Genomic DNA, 20,044 nt, shown 5'->3' on the forward strand with positions numbered 1-20,044 from the left:
CGAGGCCCGGCAAGGCGGGGCACAGGAACGGCCTGGGGTCCGCTCTACGGCCTGGAGACCCCCGCCATGGCCGGAGAGCCCTCACACGGCCGGACACCCTTGTTTGGCTGGGGACACCCACTGTGGTTCACGGCTCACAGCCCTCATCGTGGCTTGGTAACTCTCACCGTGGCTTCAGGACCCCAACCATGGCCTGGGGACTCCTGCCATGGCCTAGGGACCTCCACTGTGTTGTGGAGAGCCCCTTGCTCTGGGGTACATCAGACTTTTGGGAATATCCCACCATGTGTGACAGCCAGCGGATGTCCAGCAGGGCACAGGAGGTGTTCTGGGAGCTCTGCGTTTCTGGCAATTTCCTGACAATGAGTCATGGTGGTGCCAGTCTCGGCCACAGGAGCTATGCAGGGCTGGATGGCAATTTCAGGAAGTGAAACAGGTGCCAGGAAAACACCCCAACAGCCCGAGTCCATGCAAGCCCAACCACGCACATCCCCTGGCCGTCCCAGCATGGTGCAATCTCCGGCACACCGGATGGACATGAGGACAAGGAGTGCCCCTAAAGGCCATGTCTCTGAAGGCCATGTCCCCAGGGTGGCATGAGTGGGCACAAGAAACTGAGTGGACAGCAGGTTCCTGCACCTACTGGTGTTGGGGCAGTGAGGACAAGAGGGGTGACAGAGGAGGCACAGCTGGCCACGGCACCAGGTCTCTGGGCAGTACGGGAGGAAGCTGTGGGGAAATGGTGGAGTGGCAGCACTTGCACCACCAGCCACTTCCGGGACGCTGACAATAATGGGTGTCATCACAGCTGGGCTGGGGCTGGGATTGGGACTGGGGTCGGAGCTGGCACTGAGTGAGTCCAACTCCCTGCTGGGTCAACCAAATGGCAGACTGGCACATGGTCACAGGCCCCACACATCAACCCCAAACATCCCCTCTGCTCTCTGCCCCACACACCAGCCCTGGGGCATCCTTCTGCTCTGCCCCACAACCCAGCTCTGAATCATCCCCTGCTCTGACCCGTATCTGGTCCTGGAGTATGCCCTGCTCTGCTCCATGCTCTGCCTCCCCACTGCATTGCTTGGGGGCAACCAACCCCCCCCCAGCCCTCCAGTCTCAACAGAGTAATTGGGCAAAACCTGATGTTGCGAAACCTGGAAATCCCACTCTGACGGTGCTTCCTTCTGGAGGCTCTTGAAAAACAGCCACACTGACGCCAGGCTCAGAGAGCAGCCAAGCAGCACTGCAGGCAGGACAGGCAGGAGCAGGCAAGCAAGTGCCTCAGAAGTTTGCAGATACTGTGAAGTCTCTGCCCAGGACTCTGCAGTCAGTGGCGGCAATGGCATTTGTCCCTGATTTGGACACACTGGAGAGCAGCAGGTAAGAATAGACATGCTGGAGAGAACTTTGGGGATGTGATGCTGCATTCCTGACTCTGACTTCACCATCTCCCTTTTTCCTTTCAGCCTGAACGAGGAGACATTGTATGGCCCCAACTGTCTGTGCCCGCAGAAGGTAACGCTGTGGTGGTGGGAGTCGTGGGGTCCATGTCGTATGGAAGCCAGGCTCTCACCCTACATCCCCTTTCTTCCCCAGAAGCCCCGACTGGACTTGGAGGGGACATCGCCTGGGGTAGGCATCCGGGTGACAATGACAAAAGGACCCCTTTCCAGGACCTTTCGCCAGGCTGCCATCCTGGTGGTTGCTGTGACCAAGCTTCTAAAGCAGCCGTCACGCAAGGACTTTGCTGATAGTGACCTTGGCAGCTTCTTGGATGATATTTTCGGTATGAGGGTGATGTTAGGGGTGGCACCCCAGCCAGAGGATATTCTTGGGGGGCATTCTTGGACCTGGGAGCAGCATCCTCCTGACTGTCTCGCTCCCCACAGAGCCCGTCTCCTTCCAGCGTATCAAAGGCAGTTATACCAGGCCACCCGTTTTCCGCTACACTCGCTCCCAGTCCTTCGACATCCTGGACATTGACCACAAGTGCTTCGTACTGGAGTCACCCACCCAGTTGGTGGCCCTGCACCTGCAGGGACCCTCTGCTGGACAGAAAGGTGAGAGCATATGCTCCCATCCCAATGTCCCTGTCCCCAAACTCAGGACCACCTAGGAGCCACCCCACAACCCCAGGACCACCCATTTACCTGTCCTTCTCTCTGCAGTGAAGCTCAACATTGCTCTGTACCGCCCCCGGCCATCGCAGGGCGGTCCAGGGTCTGGAAGGATGCCGGTGGCGTTGGGTATCAAGGGCTACCAGCTCTACATGTCATGTGTGATGAGTGGCACCGAGCCCATGCTGCAGCTGGAGGTGAGCAGGGGGTCCAACCAGTCTGTCCTCTGTGGGGCTGGAGGCTCCATTCCACCTTGACCCTCATTTCACCCCCCTGGCTATAGGAAGCTGACATTAGGAGGGATATTGAGAGTGTGGAGCTGACCCGCTTCATCTTCTACCGCCTGGACAGCCCATCTGAGGGGACCACCCGCTTCGAGTCGGCTGCCTTCCCCGGCTGGTTCGTTTGCACATCCCTGCAGCCCCGCCAGCCTGTCAGCATCACAAACACCCCAGACCAGGTGAACATTGCTACCTATGAGCTGAGTGGGCGCTGAAGACCCTGCACCAACCCAACCGGCAGTCACCGGTTTTCAGGCTGTATGTACTAAGTACAACCCCCTGGGATACAACCCCCCTCCCCATCTATTTCATGTGAAATAGCAGCTCTGGGCCCCATGGGCTCGAGCCACCCCAGTCTATATTTATTTATTTATTGTGTCTGCCCATTGTTTTGGTACTTATTAATTGTGCCCTCTTATTTATTTTTGCTTTTAACTTGTACGTGGATGGAGGTGGAAATAAAAAGTTTTCTAGGACAGCATTGCTCAGCTCATTGCTCATGGGAGATGGGGTTATGGATGGGAAAATCCTTCTGCTTTGGCTGCTTTTTGGGTGAAAATCCAGGGTGTGGGGGGCCACCCCACAGCACAGGGACCACCCTGAACCATGCAGGACCCTCCACCACTCTGTCTCCATGCCCACACCACAGCTGGGAGGTGATTGAGGTGGGCATCCCATGGTGGATCCTCAGCAGCACTGGCAGCTGCCTGAAACTGTCACCTCTGCCCCAGCTGTGGCCAGCACATGGCACGGTGGGCCACAGTGCAACAGGACAATGAGTGGTGTGGCATGACGTGGTGTTACAGGGTGTAGCGTGGTATCACATAGTATCATGTGGTGTGCTATCAGTTTTGGCCCCTCTTGTTGGGCCTCAGGAGGCTCCCCTGATGGAGAAAACCTCCTTTAGCAGTTCTTTGTCTGGATTGAGAGATGCACGGGACTCTTTTCAGTCTTCAGGTTGTTGTTTTATTGTTATCAGAAAGTTGGCACACTGTCTATACCCAACTTAGTGTGCAGGGAAACAGTGCAAAATGGCTACAAGATGTACAGTTTCAAGGTCTTTTAAAGTGGTTTCATCCAATTAACTCTTAAAATGTACTTTATTTCTACCTTTCTACCAATGACTCATCCCTTGTCTGTCCATGTAACCTCTGCACTGCAGCTTTCCTTGTCCAATCACTCTGTGCCACCAACACTGCAGAAAATGGAGTAGATAAAGAAGAAGCTTGGGACAACGCCCAATGACCTCCATCTTGCCTCCATACTAAAAAATCCCAAAACCTACATTTTTCACCCTGTGACAAACTACACTATTCTCTATTATCTATTTCACATTCTTGTAGACTCTAGTCTATCTTGAAATCTTGGAAGCTTTCTCCATGGGCGAAGGCCAAAGACAGTATTTCTCTGGGGGTCAGGACCCCTCAGAGCAGACAGAGAAATATTCCCTGTGCCCTGGGTTCCAATAATGTACTATATAATACAATGTCACACCACACCATGTCTTATCATGTGGCACAGCATGGTGCAGCATAGCAGGGTGTGCCATAGCCGTTGTGTGGTATTGCACGGCGTTGCATGGCGTGGCGTGGCATGGCCAGACGTGACACGGCGTGGCCAGACGTGGCACGGCGTGGCCAGACGCGGCACGGTGTGGCAAGACGTGGCACGGCGTGGCCAGACGCGGCACAGTGTGCCAGACGTGGCACGGCGTGGCCAGACGTGGCACGGCGTGGCCAGACGCGGCACGGCGTGGCCAGACGTGGCACGGCGTGGCCAGACGCGGCATAGTGTGCCAGACGTGGCACGGCGTGGCCAGACGTGGCACGGCGTGGCCAGACGCGGCACGGTGTGCCAGACGTGGCACGGCGTGGCCTGGCTCAGCGCGGCACGACACGGCTTGTCACGGCGCGGCACGCGTGCCGTTGCGGCCACCCGCCTGCAGGGGGTGCGACCGCCGGAGGGGACGCATTGTCGCCGTCCCCTGCCCGCTCAGCCAATCACGGAGCCAAAGCCAGCGCTCGGCTCTCTCCATTGGTCGTCTTGAAGAAGGCGGAGGCCAACAACGGCGGCGCGGCAGTTGCCGGCGGTGTCGGGGGTCGTACGGCGGCAGCGGGATGGAGCGCGCGGGAGCGTCCGGTGAGGGAGCCTTGGGGCTGGCTCTGAGGGGTCCCGGTACTGGGGGCTGCGGGCGGCCCAGGGGCCTGTGGGGGCGGAGGAGAACGGAACTGTGAGGCCCTGCGATGCGGGGGAGCTGCGATCTGTGGACCTTTTGGGGCGGGCACCTTGTGGGGAGGCCGCGAGTTCTGTGGGAGTGCTGGACTGGAGGCGAGCACAGATGGGCCTGTGGGAAGGGTGTCAGGGGCCGCCGGGGGGGCTGCTGAGGCCTTGGGAGGGAGGGTTAGAAGGGGGTGGTGTGCGTGACTGTGTGAACCCGCGGGAGGTGCCCACAAAACTGGCCCAGGGACGTGGTTTGGGAGAAGACAGTGTGGCAAGACTGGGAGTGTGCTGAGGGGTCGTGCTGCTCTTGGGGCTCAGTGGAAGCCTTTCCTTCTTCAAACTGATCCGCGCACAGTTGAAGTGTTCAGTAGCATCACACTGTGAAGGTCGGGAAGCTTAAGCGCCAATGAGCGTCTGGGCAATATCATGTGCAAGGGAGTTTCTGGAAACAGCATTGCCAGGCTCCCCAGGCAGGGAGGTCGAGAGGTGTGCACTGTAGTGTTCGAGAGTAACAGAAATCCATTGTCATGAGTATGCATTCTTTGAGGACTGAGACCGTCCTGTGTGCACTGCATTTCCTGTCATCTCTTTGCAGCACAACAGAGGAGCCAGCTGCAGAATTGCCAAGGAGACAAGGAAAGGCTGAAATGCACAAGTGCAATGTAAGTTAGGAGGATGTTTGGCTTGGATGAGATGATATGTAAAGGTCTGAGGTATTTCCCCACTGGCCAGTGTCTACCTTCTCTGGCCTGTGTACAAAGAAGCAGCTCCTGTCAGGGCCTCACTGTCGGCTCTGCCCCCACAGCACCCTGGCACCAGTCTGTAGTTACTGGCAGCAGGAGCAAAGGAACGGTTTGAGTGCTGGCATTTCCCAATTGCTGATGGTGTCTCTTCTGCATATTTTACGAGATGCTGTGAAACTTTCTCATCTCAGCTCCTAGCTTTGGCAGAACAAGCCTTGCTGCTAAAAATTCAGATTTGGAGACAAATCTCAAGGAAAGGGTGACGGGAGTCTCACCATTGCTTTTTAATGGCAGCTTCCTGGAATACGTTAATATCAGGAAAGGGCATTTTCTGTGCATCCAGCAGGAAAATGTGATGAGAAAAAGCAACATCAAAGAGAAAACCAGTCCCTGTGGCCAGGTTCTGGGAAACACCACTAATACAATAAAAATGAGAGAAGATGCATGACCTTTCTTTTTGGCATAGTGCAGCACTTGGGCAGAACAGAGGATGGTCCCCTCACTCTCTAGGCTCTTTCTTACAGATAATAACTTATGCAGGCATTAGTCTTCGCAGAGGGCTGAGCTGCTACCCTGTAGCAGGGGGATGGGAGAACTCCACAGCTGGCTGCTATCAGAGGGCTCCACTTCTGTACGGAGGAGGAGGGGATGACAGAACTGTGGGACCTGACAATGGCCTGCTGTCCCACCTTCCTGCTTAGCTGCCAGTGCCTGGACAGCTGCAGGGTTTGTGGATCAGCCACGCTGCAGTGAACTCTGGTCAGGATTCTCTGAGGCACCACTAGGATCTGCAGCATGGCATGACCTCAGCTGTGTGTGACACACGGGGCAGTCTGGGAGCCTCCAAACCCGCTACCTGCCAGACCACCGCCTGCAGGAATCATTTTGGTTAGTTTTGTTGCCCACGGAAGTTTTGTGACAACCTTGCATGTTAATGGCTTGTGTTGCTTTTCTGTTGCCACGCAAAATAAAAAGAATTAATAGTATGTGGTAGAATTCCTTGACAGGTTTTTGATTTCTGAAAGTTACTCCTAAGCTGAGTGTATGAGACTACTCCCTGAAAGCTAAGTGTATGAGACAACCAGCAGTGAGTTAGATATTTAACTCTTCCTGCTTTTCTTATGGCTGATAAATAACCTGATAATTTGTTAAATAACCTGATAATTTGATGGACTTTTACAGACCCTTTTTAAAGGACTGGACTAATCACCTGAATCCACCCTTAGAACCAGTTTCTCAACTCAAGCATGTAAGTAGGGAGCTTTTGAGTCTGGGCAGAATGGTGTGCCCTGTCACGAATCAGTGTTTTATGGTTGCTTAAAGAATCACTGGCAAAGGTATCAGCAAAAGCAGGTTTAATATTAAAGTGAAAGCATGACAAAGTTCATTGTCAAGGTTCATTCTACTACTTATTGGATGGTTAAAGCACATAGAGAAAAAGCAAGCTAAAATCTAAAATCAATCTATCTGAAACCAAAACCAACCCAAAAATTATCTGTGTGAAAGCTGGGGGAGTGGGGCAGGGAAAGGGAAGGGTAACCATATATACAGGAATAAGGAAGTTTGATTGAGTCACAAGATTTAGAGCAGACTGCCTTGCTAATCTGAGCACTGGGCTTGACCAACAGTTTTGGCCTGAAGGTTTTAACAGCACTTAACAGCACTTAATGAATAGGTTAAATTAAATAATTGAACAAAAGATTCATATAGAATTTACTGTAGCACAATAATAACTTGCTTACAGGCCTGACTTAAAAATCTAAAGTACTTAAGAATCAAGGAAAGCCACATTCATGGAACATTTGCTCTAGCATACTTAAACACACATAGACCTAAAGAGTTTGTACAAGGTATATATCTGTGAAAAATTCCCCTTGAATTCAGTGAAGGACTCATGTTGGTGCCTTTGTTTTGCTGCTGAGACGGTCATAACAAACATAAGATATTAGGAAAAAGTTTTTCACAGAAAGAGTGGTAAAGTTCTGGAATGGTCTTCTCGGGGAGGTGGTGAAGTCACCATCCCTGGATGTGTTTTAAAAAGGACTGGATGTGGCTCTCAGTGCCACGGTTTAGTTGAGGTGTCAGGGAACGGGGTTGGACTCGATGATCTTGAAGGTCTCTTCCAACCTTCTGATTCTGTGAGTTCCTGACTCCAAATGGGGGACATACCACAGATTGCTAAATAGCTGGCAATGAGTCAATGTCGTGGTTTGACAAGGAAGTGAATTTTCTCAGGAAGTTAGGGTCAAACTAATCAGTAGTCAGGTTTGGATACTACCGCTTAGAGTGACCACTGAAGGCATTAGACACACCTCTGAGAACACAGGGGGTTAAAAGCAGAGAACTCCCAGGGGAATGCTCTCTTCTGGTCAGCTAAGAGTGCAGACCTGCCCTGCCCAGCCACAGGCTGGGTGCGGGAGGGGAAGCCATGCGGCCTGTGGCTGAGGGAGGCCGGAGCCCCAGAAAAGAGAGGGGGGTGAGGGGAATGGAACCAGGCCAGCCCCCCACAGGATGGAAGGGTGGAGAAACACTGAGATGTCCCAGGCAGCCCCCCAGAGGGCGGGGGGGAGAGAGAGAGAGCCCATTCCACCTGGAAATTTGATGTCATGTACCGTCAGTACTCCTCAGAGAAGACAGAGGTAGGGGAGAAGAAGGTGCTCAGCTGAGGGAGTTCAGCAGCCTGCTGTGAGATCTCAGCCATCCTGAGAGCCCAAGACTTTTAACCCTTTCCTGAGAAAAAAAGGCTGTACAAAACACTACTCCTCCTCAATTTAAAAGAGAAAAAAGGCAGTCTAAGACCTGAGATGTTCAAAGAAGAAATCCTAAGTAGGAGGAGATGATGGATTGGCCTTAGCTAGACTTTTCTTGTATAGCCATAGACTGAACCAGTTTTCTCCTGCAACACAGAGACTACATTTTCAAGGGGATGCAATAACTTGAGCCAAGAGAGTGCAGAAGTAGAGTAAACAGAGAAAAAGTTGAGAAGGGTATAGTAGTGCCCTCTGTCTTCAAGGAAGAAGAAGATCTCTGTTCTCAAGACCCTCAGCCCCAGGGGAGGAGAAGATGGAGGAGACTGTTTGTCCCAAGATGAGAAACTGTTGTTCTTTTAGTCCTTAGCAAAGCATCCTTGAAAGGATCCCTATGAGCAGTTTCAGTCCATGCACGTTGGTGAGAGCACTGTAACATAGAAAGGAAGGTATCACAATAGCAGATTTTCTCCAGGCGGTTGCCATGTGTGACATGGAAACACAAGAGGTTGCAATTGTGTTTCCTAGGGGTCTATAGTACAGGAGAGACGCCTCTCTCCCTTGATGATCTAAAAATTAATTATCTGAAAGGTGGTAACTTGATCAAGAATCCAGAGTTATTTCTCACTGTATTTTAGAAGAAATTAGGTAGGGGAGAGGAGGAATGTTTTGAGAAGGTTTTCATTCTAGTAGTAGAGTAATAAAGTTTTTTCCTTTGTTTTTAAGCTCAAGCCTGCTCTGCTCTGTTCCTGATCACATCTCACAGCACTCATTTAAAGAAAGTGCATTTTCATGGGAGCACTAGCATTGCACCAGCATCAAATCATGACAGTCAACTAGCTATTTTTCAAAGGAGTTTAGCTTAGTTAGGAGTTTCAGTTTGAGAAACTGCTCTTTTGCCCATGTCCTGGTGGGTGTTGTGTTATTGTTCTGTTGACAGCTGCTTTGTCACATGACTGTCCCCTGGGCAAGCTGTCAGGGTCTGACCAAGCTGTGTTCTCCTTGGAGCTGAGGGCTGCTTTGTCTTTCCAGGTTAACAGGAGCAAGAAAGATATTCTTGTGACTGTGATGGAGGATGCCCAAGAGGATGGCAAGCTTGGAGCCAAATCCACACAGCACACTTGCCACACTGCTCTGAAGAAGCCTTCAAATACATCTCAGAGAGCAGGAGGGGTGTGTCCAGTGCAACCAGGGAACAACACGACGTTTCCTGCTTCTGCACAGACTAGAGGCAGGCTCCCATCTTCAGGCTCTGGTCAACTAAATCCAGACAGGAGCCAGAAGTCTGCACAGGAGACTGTCACTGCAGCAGCACCTCAGGTGGGAAGTGACCACCCTCCTCCAGGAGCGCCTCACACCCTGAATGTAGAGCTGCAGGACAGGCTTGTCTGCAACAAGGAAAACCTCAGCCCACAAGCCTCCACATCCTCAGAGCTGATCAACACTTTCCAACCTAGTGAAAACAGTCTCAAGAAGGAGAGAGTCTTGGCCCACAGGCAATGTCCAGCTGTAACGTCAAGGCCCATTCTGGGTCCAAAAGGCAGAACGAATAACCACCAGCCTAAGGAAAACCCAGTTCTGGGTAAATTTAGGAAAGCCCTGCCAGAATCAAAGAGCATGTCTCAAAATACAGCTATCAGGACTCAGCCATTGCAGCCCTCTTGGTTCCTTCCTACTTCTGCTAATTTGATACATAAAAACCCAGGGACAAAGCAGGGAGAAAGCACTACTGTGAGGCAACCTGGCACAGCTCCAGGGGGGAGTCTTAAGCAGCACAGCCAGCCTCACCCAGTGAGAAGATTTCCCACCAAGCCTCCCACCTTGGGCAAGCCCCAGGGGAGCACAAACCTGAAATCCAACCTGAACCCAGGTGTCACTTTGCCATGGCCAAAGCCCATGGTTAAAGAAGTGATGGGCAGGAAGGACATGAAGGTGGTGCCTCCTGGACACACAGCAGCATCCCAAGGAACAAGTCACCCAAACCAGTCTCCCAGCATGCACAACTCCAAAACTCACGACCTTGAGGATGATTTGAGAAGTAGGAGAGATCAGCTTAAACCAGAGCTGCCCAAGGCAAGTGGCATGCAGGCTAGGCGCGTTCCAAGGATCCCATCAGCTCCAGATCGTAAGTAAGTGGCAGCTCTGGCCACCTGGGTCCTCCCTCCAGGAAACAGCAGAGTTTAAAGGGTTTGACTGGATGAGCCAGCACCATCCTGCTGAAAATGGAATCCAAAGTCTTTTATCAGCCCAAGCTTGTTGGGAGGTTGGTGCCCTGAAAAAGAAGGGGTTGGGGATAGTGTTGGGTGGCACCCTGGGTTCCTCTCCCACTGATTCAGTAAGAATGGAAGGAGAGTGTGTGGCCACCCGCCTGCTTTAGTCTCAGGACTTCCTCTTGAGAGTGTTTTCCTTTCCCAGTCTAGAGCTCAGGTGTGTTTCTGAGATAGCTATACTGATTTTTTAAGCAGCTGAAGGTGGCTAAAGGAAGATTGCAAGGAAAAACAGCCAGCTCTTGCCAAGCTACTGTCTGCTGGGGTGGTAACTGTGATCTCTCCATCCTTGGACAGGAAACAGCTGGAGGAGTGGGTGGCATCCAAAGGCAAGACCTACAAGCGGCCGCCGATGGTGCTGCTTCAGAAGCAGGCAGTGAAGCCATCCTGCACAAAGGTCAAAGCAAAGGAGAAGCAAGAGAATCCAGAGCAGCACTGCCAAGAAAAGATCAACAACATATTAACTGAGTGCCAGAAGCTCATTGAGGAGGTGGGAATGGGAAAGGAGCTGCTTGAATGAGCTTTTCCTATTCTGAAGCATGCCAGGAGATGAGGGCCACATGCCTCCAGTAGCTAAGAGAGATTGGGAACAAGTGTTCAGTTGCCAGGAGAGCAGGGCCCCATCACATGCAGTGGCAAGTTGGGAAGACAAACTGCATCACTCCAAATGTCCCCATACTTTATATCCTGAGTATAGGGTCTGGAATATCTCTTTGGTCTGTTGGAGCCACCTCTCCTGGCTGTGTCTCCTCTCAGCTTCCCACGCATCCCCAGCCTCCTTGTGTCGCACCACATAAAGTAAAGGCCTTGGTCCTGTCTAAATCCTGCTCAGCAATAATGAAAATACCTCTTATCATCACTGTATTTATCACAAATCCCAAGCACAGCCCCATAGCAACCACTAGGAAGGAAATTCATTCTACCCCAGCCAAAGCCAGCATGGACCTTGTGTGTGCCACTGACAGTTTCCTGGAACCTGGTAGTGCCGTCTGCAGCAGCGGCTCAGGCTGATTGAGCCAACTCAAGGTAGATCCCTGGTGTGTGTCACAGCTTGAGGTTGGGCCCTGGTGGGTAACTGTTGCTGAGAACACTGACCACTAGCCCTGCTCCAGGGTTTACTGTCCCCAATTAATGCCACCACTGGAGTCTATCCTTTGACACCTTCCTGGAATACTAGACTCAATTATCCAAGAGGAAAGTAGAGGCAGGACAGTTTTTACCTGCTATGGTAATGTAGGAGATTTGCAAAGCCGGACTTTTGAGGCCCTCCTCCTGGAGAGTGCTGCGAGCTGTGGTCAGGCACGGACTGTTTCGTCCATGCCATGGACACCTTTCTTCAGGCCCTTACCCTTCTCCTTGCAGGGTGCCCATGCAGAGGAGATCTGGGAAATGCTGTCCCTTGTGCCCCAGGCAGAGAAATTTGCCAAATTCTGGATCTGCCAAGCAAAGCTCCTGGCCCGGAGTGGCCCCTTTGATGTGATGCAGCTGTACGTAGAAGCAGTCTGTGCTGGGGCTGAGGTGAGTGGGGCGTGCCACCTCCCTATGTTCCCTGCCTCCACTCTGGAGGGCTTCCTCAAGATCCAGGGGCCAGGTTTTGGAATGAGTTTAGCAGCATTAGCCTCTGGTGAAAAAGTCCTTTAGAGCTGCCAGTCCCATTCCATTCTGCAGGATGTGCCCATGCAGGGTGGGCACGTGGCCATCTGTGCTGGGTGCTGATGGATCCTGCTGGGCAAAGGGGAATACTGCAGCCTCTTCCTGCTGTCCTCAGCACAGGCTGCTGCAGTGCAGCAAAAGCCTTTCCTCCTGTTCAGCTGTAACTCTGCTTTCCATTCCCATGCCAGACCTGCCCTGACCAATGTTCTGCTTTTCCTGCAGCCAATCGAAGAGGTCAGGAGAACTGCTATAAATATTTTGAAAAATGGAGGCCAAAACCTGGAAGGTAACATGAGTGTTGTGGGGTTAGCTGGAGCATGGGCAGGCAGGGGTTCCCTAGTGTTGCCGGTCTGGAGGCAACATGGTTTACAGTCTGTCCCAGCACCTCATGTCCCTCCTGATGAGTGCTGTTAAAGCCTGGAATCCTGATGTGAAAAATGGGACACTGTTACTCTGCCTGGGCTAGGGAGGGTCCTGGCCCGGCAAGCCCCTGCAGGCAGGTACCCTGCCCCTGTCCAGAGTGCCGGGATGTAATCCCTTGCCTGCAGCTGCTGCAACTCTGTTGCCCTTTTTCTTTCCTGACAGGAGAAAAGGCAGAGGAACCCATTCCTCAGGAGGCTACTACGCCTTGTCCAGGTGAGAGGCAGTGCATAGTGTCAACTCCAGGCCTGGTGGCGAGGCGCATGCCGTCCCTTCCCTCCTCAGTGAAGTTACAAGTTACATCTGCATCCAGGTAAGGCTGAACCTCTTGCTCCAGGTAGCACACATCCTCTATGCCAGTGGTCCTCTGCAGGGTTTACCCAAGGCTCTTGTTCTCTCCACAGAGGAAGGAAATTCCTGGAAGGCTCGGAATTGAAATTTGTAACACCCGTGCGGCGCTCACTACGGATTGAGAGGGTTGGGAGTCGCTACCCAGAGATGCTGAAAGACCATGACCCTGTGGTGTCATCCCTCAGTGAAATTCTGGATGCTGAGGAGGAGACTTGCTTCTTCTTCCGGAAAAACAAGGCTTTGCCAGAAGTGACGGAGCTGGAGGGTTTAAGTTCCTATTCCCCCAAGAGCTCCTGAGAGGTTCCCAGCAGGAACAGGCTGCCTGCCCACCGTGCTGCTTCGTACACACTCCCCTGACTGCTCTTGCTGTCCCTCAGAGGTAGAGGGGAGGGGATGGCAGAGACTAAGCATGTTTTAAATATCTAATTGCAGTTTTAAACATCTAATTGCAGTCTTAAACATTAAACTTTGCAGTGGAGATGTGTGTGGGCTAGTGAGTGGTGTGGAGACACCAGCTGTGTGTTGTGGCATTGTGTCCCCCAGGACTGCCCTCAGCTCCTCTGACATGACACACATTCTGGTTTTCCTGCTGTAGAATGGTGTCAGTAGGATTGCAATGTTCCAGGCACCTCCCAGTGTCTGGAAGCAAAGTCCTGAGCAATTTGCTCTGGAACTGCCTTGTGCCCCACCTGGACAACATCTGTATGTCCCCTACTGAGAGGCATATATGCAGACCCAGTGTCTGGAGCACAGGTGGTAGCAACGGCTGTACCTGAGGAGCTGGGGGACCTGCAGTGCCCCAGCAGCTTCTGTGCGGGCTCTGAGACTGAGAGCAGCACCAAGGGTTGCAGAGGACCTTGGGGTGCAGCAGGCCAGGTCTGCAGCTCCTGGGGGCAGATGAGCCCTGTAATTGCACTCAGGCCCCCTCTGCTGCTGTCCCTGCACTTGGAGCAGGCAGCAGCACAAGGTACCAGGCAAGAGACTGCAGAGGGGATTGGCAGGTGCTCTCTGCTGTGAACAGTGACCATAGAGCAGCTGTGGAAGGTGGGGGAGCCCTACTGTCATCCACCCAGCCCCAGCAAGCAGTGGTCCTGGCCCCATCATGCTCTTTTCCTCCTGTCTCCAACCCCAGTCTTGGCTCAGCATCTCTATGGATGCTGGCAGAAGTCTCAGAGCAGTGTGCCAGAGTTGGCATAGGGCTGGCTCCACTCTGTGGAGTGCTGCTGGCCTGGCCCCCTCTGCAGAGGTGGGGATAGCTCAGGGCTGCCACCTTCTCCCTAGGGGCTTGTGCTTGTCCCAGCTGCTGGGCAAGGACTTGGGGACTGCCCTTTGCCCCCACCTCTCAGGTGCAGGGACAAAGCAGTTTTCCTTTAAAACCAATGTTATGTCTCTGCGGTGCCAGGAGTTTTGAGTATTTTTTTATAAATAGAAAAGGGTAGAAAGAAGAAAAGAAGAACAGCAAGTGAAGGGCCAGGTGTCACCTCCAGAGCCCCCCCCCTCCCCCCCCAGCATTGCAGTGCTCATGGCCAGGCCCAGAGGCTAAACAGGCAGGAGCTGCTGGGACCCCAGCTGCTGCAGTGGGGCTTCCAGTGATACTGCAGCAGTGGCACTTTCTGTTCAGCCTGGTGTTGGATGCCCCCATGCTGGCATTGAGCTGGTGGGAGAGGAATGAGTTAAAGGGGTACCAGGCAGATATGAACTAAAGAGGCAGGAGCTAGCAGACCTGGGGGGGACCCTCTCCTGGCTCTGGGCAGAGTCAGGAGAAGGTCCCAGCTGCCCAGGGACAGGTGTGACAAGGGCCATGAGTCAGGGCCACCAGCCATCCTGTGGCCACCAGAGGTGGTAGCTGGCCATGAGTGCAAGTGGTCCAGGGCCACTGAATGTCCTCCCATGGGCAGCATGGCAGCAGTTGGGATGTGCTCAGGCTTCTCCATCATCTTCCTCCTCCCCACTTGAGTCCTGGGGGACCTGAGGCAGTGCAGAAGGGGCTCAGTGGGCACAGGACTCCAAGGGCATCAGTGTAGCAGGATGCCCATGTCCTTCTGCCCCTCTGTTCCTGTCACCCACCTGCTGGCCAGGGTCACCATGCTGGGCCAGCCAGGGAGGAAGGGCAGTGACCGCATCCCTTGAGTCCCGGCAAGAGTGCTCCACTGTTGACTCATGGGCCATCTGCAGGGGGGGTGGACAAGGCTCCCAGAGAGAGGTTGGCACCAGCCAGCCAACAGCTTGGGTGCCCACCCAACATCTCTATCAGCCCCATGCCCCCTCAGGTAGGGAGGGAAACTGAGGCACAGTGGGTGACCAGCAAGGCCTGGGGGCTGCGTACCAGGACAGGGGGTGCCCGGAAGAGGTAGCTGAAGGGGTAATAGAGGAAGTTGATGAAGGAGGCAGCATAGAGGTCTGCATAGCGCATCAGCTGGTTGGCAAAGAGTGTCTGACGTGAGCCACAGCGGAACAGGCTGCCCATCTTCCCATAGCACATGTCCATCTCATGTGTGACTTTCTGTGGGTGCAGCACAACAGTCAGGGCACCCAATGGCCCCTGGGGGCCCCCCACAGAGGAAGTTGTGGCAGGGGGGTGAGCTGAGCTGTGTGCCAGCAGGTATAGTGCCCTGGGTGTCACCTGGATCCGACGCTTGATGGAGCTGATGTCTGGGCGCTCACTACTGCCGCTGTCCAAGTGCCTGGAATGGAGCAGACCCAGCTGAGGGCTCACCTGGAGGGTTCCCCACAGGTGCTCCCATCCCTGCCTGTCTCCCACCCCAACCGACTCACTGGTACAGCTTGGCCAGGAAGAGATCCAGGCTCCGCAGCTCTTCAAACAGCTCTGCAAGGGCAACAGGGCCAGCTCAGTGCAGGAGCATCACCCACTACCCAGCACAATCAACAAAGAGGGTCAGGGCATGGCCCACTCAGGCAGTTTTGCCATCGAGCAGTGTAGGAGGCTCTAGGCCACCTCCCCTTGCATGGTAAAGTCTGTGTCCCCAACCCAGCACTGCTCACCACTCTTCTCCGTCCAGACCTGCAGCTCACGGGCCAGCTCGGGCACCACCAGAAAGGTGCGCCAGCCCTGCCGCTTCTTGGATTTGAGAATGTCCCCAAAGATGTGGTCCCCCATGTAGAGGATGTCTTTGCCCTTCACACCCAGGAGGTCACACACCACATCTGAGGAGCCTGTGACAGCCGGGGGTCAAGGTGGAGGGGGTGGGCATGTCCCCCTCTGCTGCCCACAGAGCCCAGACAGAGCCCAGCTGGGTGCTTACCACCAGAGTAGACAGCACAGTGCTGGAGGGGGCCAGTGTATGTCCCCATGCGCAGCTTCCCCGTGTCCTGCAGGACAAGAAGACCGCAGGACGAAGACACTGTTACCTGTGCCTCCTTGGTGTCCAATGAGCCGTGAATCTACCTTGCTGTGCCCACAGGAGCCCCCTCAGTGCCTAAGTAGTGCCCACCGCCCCAAGTTGCCCTGCAGCAGGGGAGAGGTCCCCCACCGTGTCGACTTGGCGCAGGACGGTGCCCTCAGCAAAGAAGAGGGGCTTGCGGGTGTCCACCACGATCAGGTCGAAATAGGACCTCCAGGGGCGCCGTGGGACGTCAGCCTGTGGACACCGGGGAGGGGTCAACAAGAGGATGCTGATTGCACCCTGTGCCCCCCACCCAGCCCACACTGGGGACAGACTCACCTTGTCCTCATTGCTGAAGTCAAATAGGTAGGACATGATGGCCTGCAAGGACATCTGGCATCATCACTGCTGCCCCCAGGTAAGGCAGACCTCTCGGGGGTCTGGAGGTCGAGGTGACCCCGAGAATGTAAAAGTCTTTGCTTCCCAGCCCGCACAGCCAAAGAAGAAGTCGGAATGCCTGAAGTAGGGTTGGCTTCTCAAGGTTGTTTATTTTTCTTATCTGTAACATGCTTTCTCAAGGAGCTGTGGTCTGTCTAGCAGGTCAGTCTGTGGCAGACTCCCACCCCCTTGGGGTGGTGTTACCATTTTATACCAAAAACTACGTGTGCTATGTTTACAGTAATGTGCCAATATCTATCATTTATGTTGGGCAGTGTGTCTCTACCTTAAACCAATAGAAAAGTGTCACCATCACAGCAAGACATGGAGGGCAAGAAGAAGGAGAAGAAGGTCAGGACACACCCAAATCTCTCCATCTTGTCCCCTTGAAGCCCTTATTTTAAAACCCTAAAATTCTACTTTTTCACCCTGTGTTAATTCAACTATCACACTACTCAAACCCCTGTGGCTTGTAATTCCTCACACAAAGTTGGCAGTTTTTCCCACAGGCTAAAATCGAAGCCACAGGTGTTTTTGACTTCGTGCCAAGGTCTCCGAGCCCCCTGCCAGGGTCTTGAGACAGCCAGGGCAGCCAGAGTGATGTTCTGGGTTCCCACACAGACCCTGCCTGTGCTTCAACACAGCCCCTCTGCCTCCCCCATGCAGGGCAGGCTGGACCTGGTGGTGGGGGACACGGACACTCCCTACTCACGTCAGTGTAGGTGTAGTCACTGTTGGTGGCCAGGAAGACCTTCCCCACCTCTTTCATGCGGCTCAGCAGCAGCGGCACACGGGACTAGTGAGGGGCAAGTCAGTGGGGGGGGAGCACAGGGGGGGGCCACAAGGAATTGACTGAGGGGAACAGAGTAGGGAGGGGTCCCTAGGGGTCTGTACAACTCACATCCTTCACCATGTATTTCTCCAGGTTCTCTAGCGTTTTCTCCTTGAGGCAGCCCTGCAGAAGGAATGGGGTGGGGCTGGCCAAAATCTCCCAGGGTGTGCGTGTGGGAAAACCCCAGCACTCTCAGCACCCACCACCAGCAGCCCCTTGCCCATTGCACCCACAGAGAGGTGGACATGGTCCATGGCCTCGCGCACATCCTGGAACATACTGCGGAACGACATGAAGAGGTTCCCATGCTTGTAGCCAGTGTCACAGCTGCAACAGCCAGGAATGGAGGGGGTGAAAGGGCTGCCCTGCTAAGGGAAGCTCCCCCCAAGATTTACACCTGTCCAATCCAAGCCCCCACCCACCACCTCCCTCTTACTTGACATATCTGGAGCAGTTGGTGAAAAAGTCCACAAGACAGGCATAGAGGTGGGCCTCTGTGAGGGAGGGGGCTGTGAGAGGGGGTGCAGGGCAGGACAGCACCCTAGGGTGGTGGGAGGGTCATGGCAATGGGGGTTCTCACTCACCTGTGAGGTTGAAGAGGGTGTTGAGGATGTGGAAGCGTTTCATGTCATCCCGCTGGATGAACTTGTTGGGGTAATAGTGGAGGATTTCGGCTCTGGGGAGGGAGCACGGAGCTGCACTCCACCCTGAGGGACCCCCAACTTTCCCCTGCCCCAGGGGTGGTGAATTCCCAGACTCACCCCTTGAGGAAACGGAAGCCATGGGCACAGACCAGCAGGTTCCCATGAGAATCCACCTTCAGCAGGTTCCCGTACAGGGCATCAAACACCAGACCCCTGCACCACACAGCTGTCAGTGGGTGGGGGGTTCACTTACCCTCCCCTCACGTCTCTGGGACCCCCTCCACAAACTAACCGGGTGGGGAAGGTGGGGTCATATTTGTAGGCAAGGATCTCAGGAGGGTACCCAATGGCAACAAGGTGCTCCAGCAACAGAGCAAAAGCCAGCTCCTCGTAGTCAGGGGACTTGTACACTGCAGGGGGGAAAGGGGGATGTGGGCAGGGGCTGGGGGAATTCCACCATTACCCCACCCTGCCTTAGGCCCCCCACAAAACGCACTGGCCAAGGTGTAGTCCATGTCAAAGCCAAAGCACTTGATCTTCTCCAGCGCCAGGCTCCGGTTGACGAAGATCCTGGGGGTGACCACGGCAGGAGTTATGGGGTGAGGAGAGGTTTAGGGCTGGGGATAGCACAGAGGAAGAGATGGGGTCGTGTTTCCCTATCCCAGTCCCTGGTGAGTGCTCTGGAAGGGTTGTGTGCTCATCCCAGCCCAGGGACTCCACAGCAAGTTATTGTAGCAGAAAAATGGGCTGCGGAGCTGGAGGAGGGAGGGGGGATAGTAAGCCCCTGTTTGGACCTGCCCCCACCCCGGCATGTCGACACCCAGGGCCTCTGCCCCCTCCCGATACGACAAAGGTCCTCTCCCGTACCTGAACCCCAAGACCCTTCCTTCGGGTCCTGCTCCCCTCCCCACCTGTCCTTCCCCAAGCCCTTGCCCCGCATCCCCAAGTCCTGCTGCCCCCATTACTCGCCAGTCCCCCCGCAGTCCCCAGCCCACCGGTGCTGGCAGTCCCTCCGCAGGGCCCGGGGGTCGCCCTGCCCCGAGCCCTGGGCCGCCGCTGAGCCCCGATGGCCCTCGCTGCCCATCGCCACCGCCGCCGGCCACCGCCGCCCGCCGCCGCCGCTTTAACGGGGCCCTGCGGAACCGCCCCGCCCCGGCCCCGCCTCGGGCAGCACGGCCGGGACGGAGCCGGGGCACTCCGAGTCGGTGACCCCAAATGGGGCAGCCATCCCCCCGTGCTCCCCCCGTGGGGTACGGACACCTCTTCACGCCTGGCTCCCGCACACGGGGCCCGCTCCCCGCTCCTGGGCGCTGCCCCCGCCGTGCCCCCCGGCCCGGGCCCGGAGCCCTGAGCTGCTGTTTGCCCAACGGCGCCGCTGGCAGCGGGAAGCTCCGGGCGGCGAATCATTAACCGGGGTCAGGGACCGGCCTCGCCGCCGCCCCGATGGGCGCTGCGTATCCCGGCCTCATAGCGGGGGAGAGGGGGAGGATGGAGCACCCCCGGCCCGTGGGACACAGCGACCCCCGCCCCATAGGGCTGCCGTAGCGTCCCCAAGCAGCACCTAAAGCGCCTCTCGAGACCTGCGTGTCTCCCCAAGGGACCGTCCCCCTCCCTCAGCACTCCCGGCTGCCCCCACCGAGGCTCTTGCGACACCCCGGGGACGCTGACGTGGGGCCCCGGGCCCGGCCTTGACCCAGGCAGGAGGGAGCATCCCATAGCACATGGAGGGGCAGCGGAGCAGCTGTTGTCCCAGGGCTGTGGAGGGACGGATACAGGGCCAGACACACACCCACACATCTCCCCACACCGGGGATGGGGCTGACGACCGGGGCAGGAGCCACCCGCAGGTGCAGGGCTCCGATAACCCCTGCGCAGGCCTGTTTACAGCCCCTCCCGTGATACACGGGGCACGTGGAGCTCTTATCTTTGTGCCCAGCTCCCTCCTGGGGCACAGGGCCAAGGTAGGGAGGGCTATAGGGCAGCAGTT

At 55.1% G+C, this 20,044-nt stretch overlaps 3 protein-coding genes across 11 annotated transcripts; 2 read left to right on the forward strand and 1 right to left on the reverse strand.

Annotated features, from left to right (window-relative positions):
• The first annotated feature begins 59 nt into the window (after nucleotides 1-59).
• Nucleotides 60-2,847, forward strand: LOC128820105 (interleukin-1 receptor antagonist protein-like). 2 transcript variants are annotated; one of them, XM_054000645.1, is made up of 6 exons: nucleotides 60-1,380; nucleotides 1,467-1,515; nucleotides 1,597-1,786; nucleotides 1,890-2,060; nucleotides 2,169-2,314; nucleotides 2,401-2,847. In XM_054000645.1, the coding sequence occupies exons 1-6, from the start codon at nucleotides 1,340-1,342 to the stop codon at nucleotides 2,611-2,613; spliced, it is 810 nt and encodes a 269-aa protein (XP_053856620.1). In that variant the 5' UTR covers nucleotides 60-1,339; the 3' UTR covers nucleotides 2,614-2,847. The 2 variants fall into 2 exon arrangements, with proteins under 2 accessions (XP_053856620.1, XP_053856619.1); XM_054000644.1 differs by having other exon boundaries at nucleotides 1,467-1,786.
• Nucleotides 2,848-4,110: 1,263 nt separating this feature from the next.
• Nucleotides 4,111-13,277, forward strand: CKAP2L (cytoskeleton associated protein 2 like). Of its 3 annotated transcripts, XM_054000798.1 has the most exons (9): nucleotides 4,111-4,537; nucleotides 5,214-5,280; nucleotides 6,544-6,610; nucleotides 9,141-10,237; nucleotides 10,673-10,865; nucleotides 11,738-11,893; nucleotides 12,251-12,314; nucleotides 12,614-12,761; nucleotides 12,853-13,277. In XM_054000798.1, the coding sequence occupies exons 1-9, from the start codon at nucleotides 4,516-4,518 to the stop codon at nucleotides 13,094-13,096; spliced, it is 2,058 nt and encodes a 685-aa protein (XP_053856773.1). In that variant the 5' UTR covers nucleotides 4,111-4,515; the 3' UTR covers nucleotides 13,097-13,277. The 3 variants fall into 3 exon arrangements, with proteins under 3 accessions (XP_053856773.1, XP_053856775.1, XP_053856774.1); XM_054000800.1 differs by lacking the exon at nucleotides 6,544-6,610 and having other exon boundaries at nucleotides 4,350-4,537; XM_054000799.1 differs by lacking the exons at nucleotides 4,111-4,537; nucleotides 6,544-6,610 and having other exon boundaries at nucleotides 4,640-5,280.
• Nucleotides 13,278-13,358: 81 nt separating this feature from the next.
• Nucleotides 13,359-20,005, reverse strand: LOC128820203 (cytosolic purine 5'-nucleotidase-like). 6 transcript variants are annotated; one of them, XM_054000805.1, is made up of 18 exons: nucleotides 19,619-20,005; nucleotides 18,554-18,627; nucleotides 18,350-18,467; nucleotides 18,175-18,270; nucleotides 17,998-18,089; nucleotides 17,850-17,907; nucleotides 17,647-17,740; nucleotides 17,483-17,536; nucleotides 17,294-17,377; nucleotides 16,483-16,524; nucleotides 16,291-16,398; nucleotides 16,063-16,129; nucleotides 15,803-15,973; nucleotides 15,575-15,626; nucleotides 15,423-15,483; nucleotides 15,126-15,302; nucleotides 14,867-14,968; nucleotides 13,359-14,767 (listed from the first exon to the last, which is right to left on the reverse strand). In XM_054000805.1, exons 1-18 carry the CDS (start codon nucleotides 19,852-19,854, stop codon nucleotides 14,720-14,722), a joined length of 1,734 nt encoding a protein of 577 aa, XP_053856780.1. In that variant the 5' UTR covers nucleotides 19,855-20,005; the 3' UTR covers nucleotides 13,359-14,719. The 6 variants fall into 6 exon arrangements, with proteins under 6 accessions (XP_053856780.1, XP_053856783.1, XP_053856779.1 ...); XM_054000808.1 differs by lacking the exon at nucleotides 19,619-20,005 and adding an exon at nucleotides 19,053-19,301; XM_054000804.1 differs by lacking the exon at nucleotides 13,359-14,767 and having other exon boundaries at nucleotides 14,774-14,968.
• Nucleotides 20,006-20,044: the final 39 nt, after the last annotated feature.

The sequence above is a fragment of the Vidua macroura genome, chromosome 28 (assembly GCF_024509145.1).
Source record: "Vidua macroura isolate BioBank_ID:100142 chromosome 28, ASM2450914v1, whole genome shotgun sequence".
In the NCBI taxonomy this organism is placed as follows: Eukaryota; Metazoa; Chordata; class Aves; order Passeriformes; family Viduidae; genus Vidua; species Vidua macroura.